Raw genomic sequence first — 18,082 nt, forward strand, 5'->3', positions numbered from 1 at the left:
TTTTAGGTCCAACTAAAGAAGGTTTCATTTGCTGACTGAGGGAGTTTCTTTCTGTCAGTGGACTCTGTGAGTCACATCCTGTTTCTCTTTTTCGTTACCAACTCTTTGTTTTTCACCCTGCAGGCCTCCAACATCAAGGAATATTTCGTGTATCTGGATCCCAGCTGGAAGTCAATGACATCAAGAACTCTTTCGAAAGAGGTACATGATTACTAATTATCACGTTATTTTGACCATATTTAGCCAGTGGGCTTTTGGAGTTGTCATTCAGGTGTATTTCACATTAAATCATGTGCATTTTTAATAATTTAGGTTATCAAACTGACCTGCTCCCGTTTCTCTGTTTTAGGAAATGACCCCCTGACGGACGATGAGAACGGTCATGACATCAACTCAGTGGCTGGCGTTCTCAAACTATACTTCCGTGGTCTGGAAAACCCCCTTTTCCCCAAAGAGAGGTTCAATGATCTGCTGTCCTGCATCAGTAAGAGCGCACGCACACATTATTGCTCAGTATCAGTAGTTTGATTCTGACTGCAAACTTTTGTTGTTGATCATGGCATGATTGCTATAATAAATATTATTTTCTAGTGAATCTTTCTAGCGTTAAAATATTTTATTTTTGACATTCAAATGGTAAAATAATCTCACTCAGGTGGATCCTCACAGCTTTTTAACTGTGTCTGCAAAAGTTACAAATGCAGTAGTATATATGTTTCTATGTCTGATAATTGTTTGTGAATGCTTGCTAAAGCTTCTCTTATATATTCTTAATATGTGGTTGAAACACTGTCTCAAGCCTTCTTTATTATTTGCCAGCTTCTGCCAGGACTGCACTCCTCTTTAATTTGATTGTATTAGTTAGCATGATTAGCATAATTTACACAATGTGTATTCCTTATAAAACATAGTCCTCAGATGAAATAATATGATTACCCTACGGTATTTGATCAAGCACTGAGAAGGATATTATCTGTCTTAAGTGGCACAAAGCTGGCAACGCTTATAGGATCGCATTGGAATGTTAAATGTCCGCAGCACTGAGCAGCGTTTGAATCTAGAGCTGAATCTACACTGAAGTCCTCATAAGAATAATCACATTGTCGTTTTGCTGTGACTCAGTTCACAGACCAGTCAGCTCTTTGTGTGGCTTGTTATGATCTTTTAAGACATTACATGGGGGGCTTTAGGCTCCGTTAAAGAACAATTGAACATGCACAGAGTCACATGGGCACAACGCATGCTATAATGCCTCGTGCAGCTTTGTGTGTGTGTTTGAGTATGTGTGTTTTTATGCTCATGCAGGCTTTTGTGTACTCGAGAGGGTGTGTCCAAGTGTGTTTCCTGGGTGTAGTTATACACATTTGTGCAGGAAGAGTGATGGGGATTCCCTGTTTACATTCCCCAGCTCAACATGCTGGTGATTGCAGTGTGGGCTGAATGCCCAGCAGGCTCCATATTAAAAACCCTCTGCTTATTCCATATGGAGCAGCTCAGACCAGCTACAAGATCACTTTTCCATTTAACTGCTCGCCGTTGACTGTGTATTTTTCACCGGCATACTGCAGTATCTGGTATCTTTTCATTTGGGAATTTGCAGCAGGGATTTTTTGTGCGTGGGTGTTCTCACACCGGTGTTTGTAGGTGATGTATAAACGTGCATTGGAGTAGATCTTAAAATAGTAGCTTCTGAAGTGCTCAGGAGCCTCGCAGAAACCAACTTAGGTATTCATGAAAAATGAAATACATCACAAGTATCCCAGAAGCCCAAATCCCAGATGGCACAAAGTGGCTGGAGGGTGACAGGGCTATTTTTAGCAGCCAGCAGAGCCCTAGCTCGGCCAAATAGAAAAGGAGCAAATGTGATAATAATGAGCGACATGAAGGTCGGCAGTCTAGCATGTTGATAAAGGAAAAAGATTTTAAAGGCTTTGTTTTTGTTTGAAGTGATGATAATGTTCCTGCATTAAATATGTTTGAGAAAGAGTAAGTCATTAGTTGGTAATATCCTTATTTCTGGAGGCGTAATAAAAGAGTGAAAGAATAAGAGAGCCACGACACAAATGGATTTAGAGAGATGCTGGTTTCATTTAGAGCAGGAAAAAACGACTTAGCAGCCTCGTCGTCAGGTGCTATCGTAAAGTGCTGACTTCCTTCTCCACTTCCACTTCCTCTTCCTCTTCCTCTTCCTCTTCGGTGTCAGCAGAGGAACATAGGCTAAGGTGAAGGTCGCCACCACAAAGTTGATATATTTCCCACGGCCTCTACACACGCAGGATTCATATCTCTGCATTAGACAACTTTGCTGGTTCAGAGTCTTACAGTAATATAGTATGGCTTCAATACGCTCTTGTATTTCTATGCTGGGACTTGTAATTATGTTGACATCATCAGGTAGATGATGTTGTGCATTGGACATGCAGTAGAAGCGAATGGATGGAAGCAAAGAAGTCTTTAGTAATTGAATGATATTTTTTCTTTGTTGTTTTTTTGCTGCTCTAGGAATAGAGAACCTGTATGAGAGAGCGCTGTACATCCGTAAGATCCTTCTGACCATTCCAAGATCAGTCCTCATCGTCATGCGCTACCTCTTCGCCTTCCTCAACCAGTAAGTTCATAGACCAGTAAATCCATCCTGTCTGTCACTCTCACCACTTCATGAAATGTCACTATGAGTTAAGAGCTTTCATATTCTGTCAGTCATGATTTGATCTGAAATTTTGTCCCAAGTGCAATGTCCTCCTCACTCGGCCTTAACTTGGTCTCCTTGTCCCTGTCTCCACTTTCCTACCTTCTCCCATCCACCCTCCTCTCTCCAGCCTGTCCCAGTACAGTGACGAGAACATGATGGACCCGTACAACCTGGCCATATGCTTCGGCCCCACGCTCATGCCCACACCAGAATGCCAGGACCAGGTCTCCTGCCAGGCCCACGTCAACGAGATCGTCAAGACCATCATCATCCACCATGAGACCATCTTTCCTGATCCCAAAGAGCTGGAAGGGCCCATCTATGAGAAGTGTATGGCTGGAGGAGACTATTGGTGAGGAATGATGCCTGGAGCTGGAATTGCCATTATTTCACTATCCAAACATGACATCATTTTTCAAGTCATAAGTTTCTTGTTTGAAAGACTCAAATTACTTTGTCTCAACTTTTGCTCTTTGACAAGACACGCACTATGTAGCTACTAGGCCACTGTGTAGCTACTAGGCCACTGTGTCACCGGCATCTGAAGGTCAAGTTTTAGGTTATCCAGGATTAAAAGGGAAGCTGGAAAGCATTCTGATGAGATCACTTCATGCAGCTGCATAAATTACCTAAACGACCAGAGGTTAGAGAGTCGGACAGACACCGGTGGTTTTCTTCTACCAGTTTCTTTTTTTCTTTTCTTTTCTTTTTTATTCTTTTTTTTTTTTTTTTTTTTTACCCTGGATGGAACGGAGGCACGCAGCCAAACCTCCTTCATTAGGGACTCACTCAACATGCAGGTATGCGTGGGCTCTCAATGCTGCAGCTGTGTCAGAAGTTTGTCAGTGGAGTTGATATGAGTAATTACACTCACCAATTATGCGTCTGTGGTTCAGGAACATGACGAGGCAGAGCATGTTTCAGTGCTGACTTTAGATGGCGGACCCTTTTTTTTATGATAAAACAGGTTGAAACAATCACTTTGATTACCGTGATTGTGCCAGGAAGAAAAAGAACGGTCACAAAGCAGGGAACGGGGTGATTAGGTGAATTGCAGCACATGCTGGAGTCAAACAGACCTGAGACAAACCTGAGGCCCTTTGCCAGCTCTACATCTGTAAGCAGTGCTTATCGCTTGTTCACTACTCTCTTAATCTGTTTCTGTTTCTCCTCTCTTATGCCCCAACATCACCACCGTCTGACAAGGATTTAGCCCTGGCTTGAGCTTATCACCCCCCCAGCACAACCAGGCCTGCCCACCCTCTCCCCGGCAACGCACTTTTAGTACCGGGGAGATTTGTTGTCCTGGCTGCCTCCCTTTCTTGCAGAAGAGGAGGTGGCTGGTGACATGCTAGTATGGGAGGAGACATTCAGTTCCTGGCAGGGGTAATCTGTGTCTGTGGCATTACCGACAGCTCACTCAGTACGGGGCCAGAAGAAGACCATTTAGAAAAAGAGGCCCAACCAGAGATAGAGGCTCTAAGCCTCTCACAGAATAACGACCGCTATTTGAACTTCTTTTAGGTCTTATTAGTTATGAAAAAAATAACTCCATTCGTCCTTGGCATCAACGCTGTAATGAGATTTGACTGTTGGGATTTGAGCAAAAAGTCTTATGTTTCAAACTGAATTACGAGATAAAGTGTCCTCAAACGACTTTCATTTCCTGTAAGAAAAATAAATGATGAGAGAGATCAGGGCCTTTTGCCTGTTTTGAAACTCTCCCTTGACCGCGGACGCTGCCTTGGCTGTGACCCTGACCGTTTGCATGTTGTCCCCAACAGTGAGAGCCCCTACAGTGAGCATGGAGCCCTGGAGGAAGTAGAAAACGAGGGAGGGACAGAGACACATACCAGCGAGGACGGTGAGTCACTATACAAATGTGAATGTATGCATGCAGTACATAATAACACACTTACTTCAATTATATGTGTAAATTTGTCCTTTTTGCACCATTATTATGTTCCATCAAACTGTATTTTGAATTTGAATGAATTTAACTTAACTATCCCACCACAACACACAAACTGATCCATAAAGTAAAATGCTGTACTCGTCTGCCCATATGCCATGTCCATATTGAAACTCTCCCTTGTGTCCATGGTGCTGCGAGGGTTCAATCCAGCTCACTGCAACTAATCCCGCCTTTCAGCCTGTTAAATGCAGTATCCTCCAAGGCTCAGGGAACTGGGCTCACAGTGATAGACCACCATTCATATTCTAATGATTTTGCTTCTCCCTTGGGGCCATGAGACACTTCCACTTAGAACTGTTGTTTTCTAAGGGTCACATTCTTGGTTAAAATTTCCAATTCCCTTAAAAAATGTTTCTTGAATTTGTAACAGAATAACATATGTATGGAGTATGTGTCAAAAGTTTCAGGTTTTAATAGCTTTCCAAATATTATACATCTGTGTTTTCTCTACGTTCAACTACATTTCCATGTGCCCAAGAGAAATATGAGGGGTAAAAAAAAAACACCAGGCTCATTTAGACACTATCAGGATACAATATATTTATACTGGTGGGACACTTGTATTTGTGTGATCATGAATGTCGTCCTTTGTTTGAGTGAAAGGAATACCAGTTGGTTTGGTCCAAATCAATTATTGAATGAGTTAGTTGAAACCAAAACATCAGCAGGGGTCAGACATTACTGTTTTACATCCCGCGGAAAAGCAGGAAAAGACAATAAAACTTCCAGCTCATTTAAAAGTGATAAATATCCGAGGCACAGAGCTTACCACCTGAGACAAAAACAGTCAACCTATAGTTGAGCTGAGTCACCATATCTTACCTTAGTAACAGACTTCCCTAAACCTGTTGCCATGGTGACAACTGCCCCAATCGTGTCTCCTTTTCACACCCAGAGATTTTTTTAGGGGCTCTGTGTCACCATTCGTCATCAGTCTCCATAAACCAAAGTAGGAGAGTATGGAAATCTGGTAGTTCTCTTCTTCCAAATTAAAGTCATCAACTGGATGTCCTTCTTAAATAAAAAGGACATCTGATTAGACAAGGAAACTGCTCTCTGTAAGAATTCCCACTGTAAAACACAGATGGCAGCTATCAACTCTTTGATTAAATAATGGAAGATTATGTTTTTTCCAGAAATCCCTTGCTACCATGAATTTATTCCAAAAGCCTCTCTGAGCTGACTGGGAGGATGTCCTCCCTGACTTGAGCCTCTCCCTACAGAGTCTTGAACTGTGGTCAAGTTATTGTCGTCAGTTATTTTTAAATCCCTGTGACCTCATTTGGATTTCAGACACAAAACGAACCCTCTTTTCCTGTTTGCTTACCAGCAGCTGATTCTGCAGACGGAATTAGTTAGATGTTAACTCTCTTCTCAAGGGAAGCAGAATGTGTTTGTCCTCTTTACCCTTAAAGTAAATGTACAAAAGACAGACAGAGAGGAGTAAAAGTTATTCCACATTTTGGTTTAAGTAGCTGTCCGGAAATGGTCTCGTCGGTGCTGCCCTGCCCAGCCTGCTCCGGGCCAACACACATGACGGCCTCATGGACTGTGGCTGTCATGCCATGTCTGTTTTTACAGGGGCAATTCTCGTACACCATCAATACATTGATGTTCTATCTGCTGGTAAATTTGCTACAAGGTCAAAGAAAAGGTGAACAATACATTGATTATGTATCACCTTGTCGTAGAAGGATGACCTTGTTGTCAAATGCTCGAGGCAAACTATACAGGCGGTGTATTTTACTGTTCAGGGAGCGTCATCCTTTTTCCCCATAAAGAGCCACGTCCAACCCGCTTTCATCTTTTCCAGTCCAGCATGAAGTCTCCTACTCTGTTTGGACCAGCAATCACTGGAGATTTATATTTTTCTTCAGGGAAAAAGGTTTATAGGATAGAAAAGGGGTAGAAAAAGTGTTTTATACCCTCTCCTATTGTATTGATCCAACCCATATCTCACACCAGGCTTCTGCTCCCCTATTTCTGTGTATGAACATGGATGTAGAGAAACATCCAGCCTGACTCTGCTCCACTGGCTTGTGTAAGACATCTGACAGTTTGGATCTTACACACCACAGGACTCCAGCACTCAGGGTTCAACATTTCTTTAACTCCAGTGCGTGTGCGTGTGCGTGTGTGTGTGTGTGTGTGTGTGTGTGTGTGTGTGTGTGTGTGTGTGTGTCTGTTTCCTCGGGTGGTTGGGTCTGACAGAGGGGATCCTTTACCACACAGAGATTTGAGTTTATGGCCTGCTGTTTCCAGCAGAAACGTGTGTGTGTGTGTGTGTCTTGGATAAACATTTGCAGACTGGAGGAGGATGGAAGGATAGATGGATGGAAAGGTTGAAGTGAGAGAAAGATAAGGGTTCTTTCAACTTTATTAACAGCCCTGTCCACTGCAGTGCAGCCCAATTAATTCAGACAGTAAATTCCTGCTTGTCACATTTTATTGTAGCCACGTCACATGCACCCCGTCAATCCTGACAACCAAGTGGAGCAAGGAAGGTGGCAAGCTAAAGGTTGATAAATATAAACAGAATAGAAGTAGATGAGGCTGAATAGGACACTGAGAGAAATGAAGAGACAGGTTTGCTCAGAATCACGCCTGTATTTCATCTATCACGTGGCCTCTCTGCTCATCTGGAAACCACTTCCAAGTTCCTGTGGAAGATGTACCAGTTTGGCTTTTCACAGCCGATACAAGCTTCAGCCATTTACTCTGTTCACAGTGTATGTAGAGAGCCTGTGTGGGCCTGGGTGAGGCTACATCTGTCCAGGGGGTCTGTCTGACTTAAAGTGAGTCGGGAGGAGGGCAGAGGTAGGAGTGAGGGAGGGAGGGATAAAGAAGCTATTTTTAGACCCGTGTTGCTGTAGTGCATGCATATTGACTCGGAGATGTGAACCTTTTGAATACGAGAGTGGACTGTAGCTTTTGTTGAAAACGCACAGATATTTTCTTCAGGACAGAAATAAATAGAATACAGCTTTTCAGTGATTCAAAACAAGGATGGACAGAGAGAGCAATCAGTACAAAAACATTGAAATGACGCATAAAAGTAACTGCTCTATGTACCACTGGTTAGTGCTATCTGCCATAACTTTTCCTGGTCTTCCCCATGTTAATTTCCCATGTCACTGATCCGGGGCTCTACTTGTACAGTTATTGAGAAGGTATCAACCCGGTCTCATGATCCATACAGTGACTGACATGCCCTTGAGTCATATAGATCTCCTCTCACCAGCTTCTAAAAATATCCTGCTAAAACTCCTCAGGGCCTGTTGTTGCCCTGGCCCAGTGTTGTAGAGCCGGGTTACTATTGACTACGACTAAAATAAACAACTGCCTCAGCGCAGTTGAACTACATGTGCACAAACTATCACACATGAGCATCCTCGTGCACAAACGTACTAGTATCAGACCTGACTAGACTCTCCTGCATCAGAGCCAACTTGTATTTAAGTGCACGTGGTGTCTATCCGGATTACGATTTTTATATCATAAGACTGTGCCACTTGTATCAATCATTAAAAATGTCTTCCCATGTGATAATAGCCGTCTGTACTTGATGTCTCTGCCCTGTCGAACACACCTGAATACCTCTAATCCTCTCCCTGTTGACAGAGGGCGAGCCCATTGAAGCTATTGCCAAGTTTGACTACGTTGGGCGCTCATCCCGAGAGTTGTCCTTCAAGAAGGGCGCCTCCCTGCTGCTGTATCAGCGGGCGTCAGAAGACTGGTGGGAGGGACGGCACAACGGCATCGATGGCCTGGTGCCTCATCAGTATATTGTGGTCCAAGACATGTAAGTGTTTTTCATTGAGCAGAAGTTTGGATATGACCAAGTAATGCAACAATGTTTTCAAGCAGCATCAGGCTAATGAGACTATGAGATACTTTCATTATGATGATTCTTTCACTGTTCATTGTGCTCCAACAACAGGTCAAAATATGTCAAATGCTTACTGAACAATTACTATGTTATATTCTCATTATTCTCAGCCGGTGTAGTGCTAATTAGCACATGTTAGCATGCTGAGATGCTAAACTAAGATGGTGACTATTATGAGAATGTTGGCATGCTGGCGTCTGCATTAGTACAGACTCACAGAGCTGCAAGCATGCATGATTCAACACTCTTAGTCATGTTGTCACATCATTTTAAAAATATCCTACAGCTGATGGGAAAGATAAGGGAAGAAAAAGTGTTTTCTTTTCCTAAAATTCTACCGGCTTCACTCGGAGCATCAGAGTTGTTGTGTCTGGATCGGTCCTCCAGATCTCCCTGGTGATGTCACACACTTTCAATCTTGATGTTGCTCTATAAGGGGCTGCGGGCCATCAGTTGTCGGCTTGTGCAAAGAGGACCTTCAGCCCAGTTTGTTCTGGACTCTGCTGCACTAACAAGCATACGCTGCCGTGGCGGCTGTTGGTGCCTAACGGACTGGATTCACTGTCTCGTTAGGACAGGAACAGAATCACTCCAATCACTTAGTAGCTGGCCGACAAGAGGGCCATTTAGAATGCCTTCCCCTCTTTCCTCTCCTGCTCTTTCACCTGCTGCTGTCCCGCCACTGTGCCTCTGTCAATAATTCACCAGGAGGGGCACTGCTGATGGGGTGTCCTCTTAGTTAATGAAAGAGCAGTGGAATTTACAGCTGTACGGGTTGTCCCCGAGCGTAGTAACATCCTGCTCTCTACTTAAACAGAGCAGGCTGGGGTGTGTTAGAGCTCACAGGGTTGTGATCTTCACTTGTCGCATAAAAGAGCCCAGAATAAAACGTGCAGAGACGTCTGAGTGAGACCACTTTAGCACAGGATGTCTCTTTCTAACTTTCTCACGACTGGCTGTAAATTTAGTTGAACTGCCGCGGTGAAGTGCTCGTCCTTGCTCCGTCTCTGTCCGTGTGCATTCATGTGGATACACTAAATAAGTGACTGTGCTTAAGATCAGATAATGCACATCATCAGAGGCAGCCGTGCAGCTCAGGGGCTCTGATTACTGCCACCTGACAGGCACCAACTGTACCCAGTCTCCAGTCACACACCTCACTGAAACCCATAGAGCTGGCTTGTGTGTGGTTTGTGTGCGTGTCACAGTATATCACCGAAACACGGAGAGGCCAAGGAATATGACTCATCTGACTCTCTGGACCTTGGGGGGGGAGGGGCGGACATGCTGACTCGCAGGAAACTGACATCAAATACAGTCATCGGAGAACTGTGCAAATATGAAAGATCGACTGATTTGCTGATTTCTCTTTTTTTTTCTTTTTTTTTTTTTTTTTTGGTCTGTTTTTCTTTCACATTCTCTTGCTCTTTTTTTCATGTCTCAATGTCACTCTGTCTCTGTGTCCCAGGGATGACAACTTCTCAGACACTCTGAGTCAGAAGGCTGACAGCGAGGCCAGCAGCGGCCACGCTGGAGAGGATAAATGCCTCGGGAAAGAAATCGGCTCGCCCTCTGACCCCAGGATCTCTGAGGCCTATATTACCAGGTTGGTTTTTTTGACATGGCTGTGAAGCTGCGCTGTATTGGACTCCCAATATATAAACATTTCTCCAAGGGACCTCAAATTGGGAATCTAGCATTTTGAAAATCTTTGCCTTCTCTGAACAAATCACAAAAGTTTGCTGTTCTAAACACCTGATGTTCTTTGGCGTATTTCCCAGAAAAGATCCTCTAGTGTATTGAAAATTATGACTGTTGTCTGTTTAGCACAAGAAGTTAAAAACACTGCTGCTCACCAGATAAAGAGCACCATCTTCAGAAACCACAACACATCCTGGACTTCACATTGTCTTTATCCAATAACGACTGACATGTCTGAAACAACATCAGTGTTGCATCATCTAAGATGCTCGAAATAGCTGCAGGTGTGAATACCAACACTCAAACTCCAGACACATAGAAAATAAACAAACTTTAAATATTTTATGTAGAGATTGGTTTTGGGCTATTGTATGTTGCTGAAAAATCTCCTTGTTTTCAACCTTTTACTTCAATGCAAGCTCACACTGTTATACCAACAAGACTGTGGGGAGCAGGACAGACCTGTACACAGTATCCACCCAATCCTCATTGTTCCATATGCTGCCTCCTGTCATTCTGTATCCTCAGCTCACCTCTCTCAGCTTAATTGCCTCTGGAGAAATCAACCTCTCCTCCTCTATTTTATTCTGACATCGTAAGAGTTTTCAATACCCGGCTGGTATCAACCGGGCTCACGAACGTGCACATGCACAGGGAGCGATGGCACACAGAGAGGAGACACACACATATCCAGTCACACCTCAGACTTTTTGGCAGCGTCTGTCTGCTGGTGGCGAGCCAGAACTTTGTCTCCCGCTCGCTCCCCTCTTCACTGCTGCATTTCTGGCGATGGAGTGCGCGACCTTGAAGCGTCCGTTAGCGGGCTCTTGCCAAACACGTGAACAAATGCTATTTTATTCAGAGTCACACTCACTCCCTCTACTTCACTGTCGAAACGTGGTGATTCATACTAAAGGCGATTTTTACACCACTACAGGAGTTTGTATGCGGAGGGAGAATATATGTGAATGACTCATCTTTTTTTCACATCAGCCTTAATGAAGCTCCTCTACAACTCTCTCTACCTGTCACCAGCTCCCTGGTGACCCCACCTCTCTCTTCATCTCCTGTCTACCCCCCCACCCCACCCCACCTCACTTTTCATGCTCTTCCATTCAGACAATCCTCATATGTGTTGAATCATTTATATCCTGAGCTTTATTTAGATCTTTTTTTTTTCCCCCTCTTCTGGTGTTCTGAATCAACAACACACTCACCAGACGGAGCCGCTTGTAGAGTTTGGCATCACGATCAAAGCGAGCGCCGGTAAACAAAGACGGTTAAGTTAGTGCGTCTTTTAAGTGGAGAGGATGCACATTCACGCGATCATACCATGTATTAGAGTTGGTCCGTGTGTTATGGTGGAGAGGAACTCCTGGAATTCCATGTGATTTGCATTTTTATCAGCAGGGGCCATAGAAACAAAGGGTGAGCTGTCAGAGTGGTGACAGCTCACAGAGTAATTTGCAGTGCCTGTTGTTGTACACGTTGTCCCAGAGGCATGGTGTTATGAATGTAGACTGCTCCCCCTGCTGGTTGTCAGTGGTTGCTGCAGTTGTTTACTAATCCAGATTTTTCTCACTGCAGTCGGAAAAAATATCATTTTTTTTCTCACCACGCATACCAGCCCGCATCGCACCACCAAATGAGTCTTTAGCTATCATCAGTAGCTATTTGTGCAATCAAGAAGCTTTCTGTGTGCACATTAATTCCTATGTTTTACCCTGTATTACATTAAGACATTTTGTTCACTCTGTTTGGCAGTGTTTGAGCAGGTCCGTGTTTCAGAGGGTTACATAAGCACACACACGGCTGTTTGGATTGATGTGAGACTTTCTAATTCATGTAGAGGCTAGCAGTTTTCTGTGGCTTTCCACGAAGAGTAGCAATTTCGTTCTCTGAGACCCTCACGGTCCTTAATATCCGTACTCGTTATTGTTTCTAGTTTAGCACTGTGATGAGGCTGCCTGTAAATCATAATTAGAATATCTGAAACAGCGTTCCTTAGTCAGACCCAGACTCTCAAATGAAGCCATTTCTCCCAGTGAAGTGATTAGAGGATGAATACTTCACTGCTTGTTCATCATCACAAAGAACCAATAATGCAGAATTAAAATGGTTAATCTGGCACGTATCAGCCTTCAGATGTTATTGATTTAATATTTCAAGATGTCGCCTTTTCAGAAAATGTTATACCAACTGAAAAAGTAAAATCAATCGGTATATTATTAGATTATCTCGATAAGATTGAAGTGCTATGCCTTCAGTTATGCTTCCATATATTTCTAGTTATCTAGACTGAAAGTGATGATAACTGCTTGGTCATAAATATGCAGAGCAGATCCTATTAGAGCCACACTGAGGAGCATGTGGTGCTGTACTGGCCTTTTATGGTGCAATAGAACCGCCTCAAAGGAGGAGATGTAACCGTGGTTAAAAATAAAATAAAAGTGCATTACGGAGCAAGCATGTGTCTCTGTGTAAGTATGAAGGAGTGTCTGTCTGATCAGACAAAGGCATTCATGTTCAGCTGTGTCTCATTTTAAATGTGTGTGTCATATAAGGTGTGTATGGTGCTGGTTTCGGTTCAGATAGAGGACATCTGTAGCTTCTCCCAGAGAGCCTGTAGTGGTGCTCTGACAAACCCCAGGACTCCCTGCTCTGGCTGGGAGCCAGGTGCTCTCTACCTGCTCCAAATAAGCTGGTCGGAAACTCTGAGCTGTTGGGCACTGTTGTCAGGGTTTCTATTACACCACTGATGATTGTTGTTGTTTTTTCAAGCAGAGTAAAATGTTTGGTGAGAATGCACGCCCACATATTGTAATATAGAAAACCTTGTGCGTCCAGTTTGGAGGATTTTCAAGTCTGAAGGATTACTGTGTTTTCAAAGTTTGGGAGATGAAAAGTGTCACAACAGCTGTGATTATATAGCTGAAGAAACTGCTAAAACTCAAAGTGCAATGTTTAGGTTTAAGGTAAAAGATGGAAGCTGTAATGGAATAAATAAGTGATTAGCCTTGTTGGTTTCTCTCCGTCATGCTCATCTATCCAGCAGGCACAAGAAAAGATCAGACCCACCATCCCGACGTCCCCCTGCCCGCCCCAGTGATGTCCACTGCATGGTGCATCCCTCCCAGCATGGTCACGGAGGACATGTAGGCACCCCAGAGATGGGCTCCCCGGTTCTAGGCCACTTCAGCCCACGGGACATGCTGCGGAATCGCAACCACCTGCCCATGGACAGCCCCGAACGCCGCCGCCGCACCGGCCACGGCAGCCTGACCAACATCAGCCGCAACGAGTCGCTGAAGAAGATCGAGAGCCCCCCGATCCGCCGCTCCACCTCCTCGGGCCAGTACACAGGCTTCACCGAAACCCACCATCACCACCACCATGGCGGCAAGCCCCTGGATCCGGAGACCATCGCACAGGTCAGCGCGGGACGAGCAGCGACCCGACCGCAGCTCCCTCCACCATCAAAGCCCTGCCCCGCCCTGTAAAAACATAGTCAGTCCCTGTCTTCTGCTTCCTCTGGCTGCAACTGTGCCGTGTGCTAAAATACACGCAAAAGACTAGCTTCACAGGCAGACTTCAGGGAGCATAGCTCGGCACTGGGACGCATTGCAGTATGTTTGTAGTCATGCTTCAGAGCATACCAAAAACACAGAAAATATGAAAAACTATTACAAAATATATATCGATGCCTAACCAGTAATGATTTTTGTTCAAGCAGACATTTTCCATTTTTGCATCACTGCTGATAGAAGGCTGCGGCTCTAATTTGTTGTTCCATACTTACATATAATAGTAAAGCCTCCGTTCAATTAGAAAGCAGAGGTAACAGAGAGCACTTTAAACTGTGCTGGGCTGTCTGTCTGCCTGCTGGGAGCATGCTCAGATGGACATATCTTGTCATCTCTGCATCTCCTAAGCTATCCAAAGTCATTAGCATGCAGAGGGAGAGGTGCCGGTGCGAAGTAACACTCTACTAACTCTGCATGTATAATGCATGCTTGGTGTTCGCTTTAAAAACTTTCACTGTATTCCTCTTTTAACATCGCTTTTTGTGTTCACGACCATGCCGTACTCTACCTCCTCCATCTCTCGTCTTTGCTGTTCATATAACCTCCCGTTTCTTTCTCAGTTTTTTCATTTCTCCCCGTTACCTTCTCTTTTTTAGTTTTCTCTCATCTTTAAATCCCAAACCCTCCTTTCTGTCACTCATCTCCCTCACCAGTGTTATGATCATCCTCTCTTACACTCAGTCTCTCTGTCTCCCGCAGGACATAGAGGAAACTATGAACACTGCTCTGAACGAGCTGCGTGAGCTGGAGCGTCAGAGCTCAGCCAAACACGCCCCCGACGTGGTGCTGGACACCCTGGAGCAGCGGCAGACCTCCGGCGGCAGCGGCGGAGGTCCCACGCCCGCCAGCTCCAGCGAGTCCCTCAGCCCCATCCACGGCATCATGCTGAGGTCCACCGTCAACACGGAGCCACCCATCCGCCGCAGCACCAGCACCTCCAGCGATACTATGAGCACCTTCAAGCCTCTGGTAGCACCCCGCATGGGGGTGCAACTCAAACCCCCGGCCTTGAGGCCCAAGCCCATGGTCCTGCCCAAGTCCAGCCCGGCCTCACAGCCTCCACCTACATCTGCTCAGGACCCTCTGGACAAGTCCTGCACCATGTAACTCTGGGAAGGGATTTAAAAAAAAAAAGAGATTTAAAAACAAAAGCTATCAACTTCCAGGAGGCTGCAAAATGCGACCAGTTTCTAGTCTTCATAGATGTATAACACATAATATCAAAGAGGGTGTAAAATACATGGACCTGGATGGGAAAATGTTTCCTTGTGGTGTTTTTAAAGCAAGATCATAAAGAGGGCTCGTGTAGGAACGTTACAACGGTGACAGATTTGTCAGCCGGACAAATCTTCTGTCTCAATAGCTTGTGTTAAAATGCTTAGGTGAATTCTATCGATAAAATTTCTTCTTCTTTTTTTTTTTTTTTTTCAAATAACTTCAAACAACAAATCACAAAGGCTTCCTTTAAGGTTTTAGAAAAATGTACACTAGTTAGTTTAGTTTACAGACATTCATGAACTGTGTAACTTTGATCAAAACACGCTGCATGTAGCTCCACTGTTTAACCACTGAACCTGAAAGGGAGCTTGTTGAGAACTGTAGTGACCAGAGTGGCATTCTCTCTCTCTCACACACACACACACACACACACACACACACACACACACACACACACACACACACACACACACACACACAAACACAAACTATAGGATGTACCTTTATTTTAATTTTTTTGCTCTTACGTAGGAGGGCCATTGAAGGTGTAGTGAACTGGTTGTACAGCCTTATTGACTTTGAGACAGCTTATAACTGATTATTATAGAGGTGCTGTGATTTCCTGGACAGAAATGGTTTGAAGGTCGAGACTGATTACGGGCCTGAAGAGCCCTTAACAGCTAATGGTACTTTGTTAATAGATAATAGTATTGATGAGCAGTGTGCTTTCTTCACTAGCGTGTAAACTCTGCAACTTTCTTTGGTAAAGGCACACCATTTGTTGCGTCTCCAAAAATGTACAAAGATCACCTCTGTGCTGGATTCACTCAAATAAATTTTAACATGCTTCCACATTGCCTGGAATGAGATATGACTATTGGATGAAACCACTACTTCATTATGAGCTTTGTTTGAATTTGATGCATTCTTGAAATTCCTGCATCAATAACTCCTGATGCAGGCATAAACATGCCTAATAGTAACTTATGCCTTTTGCATCTGTATAAGAAATGGTGGAGCAGTGTGAAAAATGACGATGACCAATCATCTCTTAGCAACAGTATATACAACACATAATGCTATATTATACGGTGTGGAAGACATGCCATAGCTTCTTTACCGCCTTGCTTGGCTTGATCTACCCAAAGACATGACTGTACAAGTTAAAAGCATGGATGTGACCCTCCATAGATGATCTAGGCGTATTTCATGTTGACTCTCATGTGTACAGACTCATAGCAGCGCCCTGTGGGAGTGCTGCCGGTAGCCATTGACCTAATGACTGTTAGTGTGAAAGCTTCCTTAATATGCTCCCCCTGCTTCCTATGCTTCACCCAAAACAGCAGCTCACTCTGTGACCCTCCAGTCTGTCTCATGTTCAGGTGAGAATGTCAGTAATGTGTTTTTGTATGCGTGTCTGACTGATATTGAGGCTTTCTCTGTAGAGGATGACGCCTATGAATGCCTGACATGTGTCAGAAAACAGGAGGAAGTCGCAGTGATAAACAGCTTGTGTGTTTGTGTGTGTGTGTGTGTGGGTGTGTGTAGGTTGAGAAATACTTTCAAATGCAATAGCCCCATAAAACTATGTGAGTTCCCACCGTGTGACTGCACCCCTGGACTGTGTCTTTTTCAAAAATACCCTCAGTACTGTAGAAGTAACAGAACTGGGTGCATGTACTGGGAATGTTTGGTTAGCATAATAACACACAGAGATACTTGGTTTGCGATGAGTAAGCAATGCTCTCTAACAGCGGGTTTACACTTTGTTTGACTTGACAGATATTGTGTGTATAATAGTCAAAAAAAGATTAATTTCTGACTTACTAACTTTCATTATTTTTGTAATCATTTTTGTTATGTTTATTGTGTTTCTGGGTAGAAATGACTTAGAACAAATGATGTAGAATAAATATCCAGAGATACAGTATGAAGCCAGTTGTAAAAAAAAAAAACAACAACAAAAAAAAAAGTGCTTTTGTCACCATGTTATGTAATCATCAACAGTAGGACTCCGTAATGCCGTCTGTAGGCTTTAAGCGACTCTTTGGTGTTCTGTACATCTGTAGTATGTACTTGTGAAAGTGCCTTTGAAAATGTTTTAGAGGAACTTCAGACATTCTGTACTGTTACATTTTCATGTCCGATGCTGTGTTTTTTTTGAGAAGATGCAGTGCAAAAAGAACATGAATAAGTAACGATGCCATTTTCCCAAACAGTTATATGACAGAATGAATAATAAATAAACAGCTTACCCATTGTGACATTGCACTTTTATGTATATAACTGTATATATGGCATGTAACATCATAACATTTAGAATTCTTTGAGGGCTTATACCTCCAAGGATTTCTTTCTAATAAAGGAAATAGTTTGTCGAGACTGAGGTGGATTTTTTTACCCTGCTTTTTATAATGAATAACTTCAACTTTTGTTAATTTATAGTCACTGGTGGAAGTATTCAGATCCTTAAATTTAAAAGTGGGAATATAAAAACTCAATATAAAAATACTAAATTACAAGTGAGAGTCCTGAATTCAAAGTATAATGAACTTCAATTGTTAAAAGTTAAGCTGCTCGTGCAGTATGAGCCATCCCACAGTGTAATATTATATATACAGTGGGTACAGAAAGTATTCAGACCCCTTTAAATTTTTCACTCTTTGTTTCATTGCAGCCATTTGCTAAAATCGAAAAAGTTCATTTTTTTTTTTTTGCATTAATGTACACTCAGCAACCCATCTTGACAGAAAAAAACAGAAATGTAGAAATTTTTGCAAATTTATTAAAAAAGAAAAACTGAAATATCACATGGTCATAAGTATTCAGACCCTTTGCTGTGACACTCATATTTAACTCACATGCTGTCCATTTCTTCTGATCCTCCTTGAGATGGTTCTACTCCTTCATTGGAGTCCAGCTGTGTTTAATTAAACTGATTGGACTTGATTAGGAAAGGCACACACCTGTCTATATAAGACCTTACAGCTCACAGTGCATGTCAAAACAAATGAGAATCATGA

General features: G+C 43.3%; 1 protein-coding gene across 4 annotated transcripts in view; it reads left to right on the forward strand.

Moving 5' to 3' along the window:
- Positions 1-17,435, forward strand: part of srgap1a (SLIT-ROBO Rho GTPase activating protein 1a) — a 77,797-nt gene extending 60,362 nt beyond the window's left edge. For 3 of the 4 annotated variants that reach the window (XM_054619422.1, XM_054619423.1, XM_054619425.1), the window contains 9 exons: positions 124-201; positions 350-484; positions 2,503-2,608; positions 2,820-3,044; positions 4,477-4,556; positions 8,289-8,469; positions 10,025-10,162; positions 13,310-13,688; positions 14,541-17,435. In XM_054619422.1, the coding sequence (XP_054475397.1) occupies positions 124-201; positions 350-484; positions 2,503-2,608; positions 2,820-3,044; positions 4,477-4,556; positions 8,289-8,469; positions 10,025-10,162; positions 13,310-13,688; positions 14,541-14,948 (1,730 nt within the window). In that variant the 3' untranslated portion in view covers positions 14,949-17,435. Of the gene's footprint in view, positions 1-123; positions 202-349; positions 485-2,502; positions 2,609-2,819; positions 3,045-4,476; positions 4,557-8,288; positions 8,470-10,024; positions 10,163-13,309; positions 13,765-14,540 lie in introns of all 4 variants that reach the window. The other variant, XM_054619424.1, reaches the window with a different exon arrangement.
- The last annotated feature ends 647 nt before the right edge of the window (positions 17,436-18,082 follow it).

The sequence above is a fragment of the Anoplopoma fimbria genome, chromosome 19 (assembly GCF_027596085.1).
Source record: "Anoplopoma fimbria isolate UVic2021 breed Golden Eagle Sablefish chromosome 19, Afim_UVic_2022, whole genome shotgun sequence".
NCBI lineage: Eukaryota > Metazoa > Chordata > Actinopteri > Perciformes > Anoplopomatidae > Anoplopoma > Anoplopoma fimbria.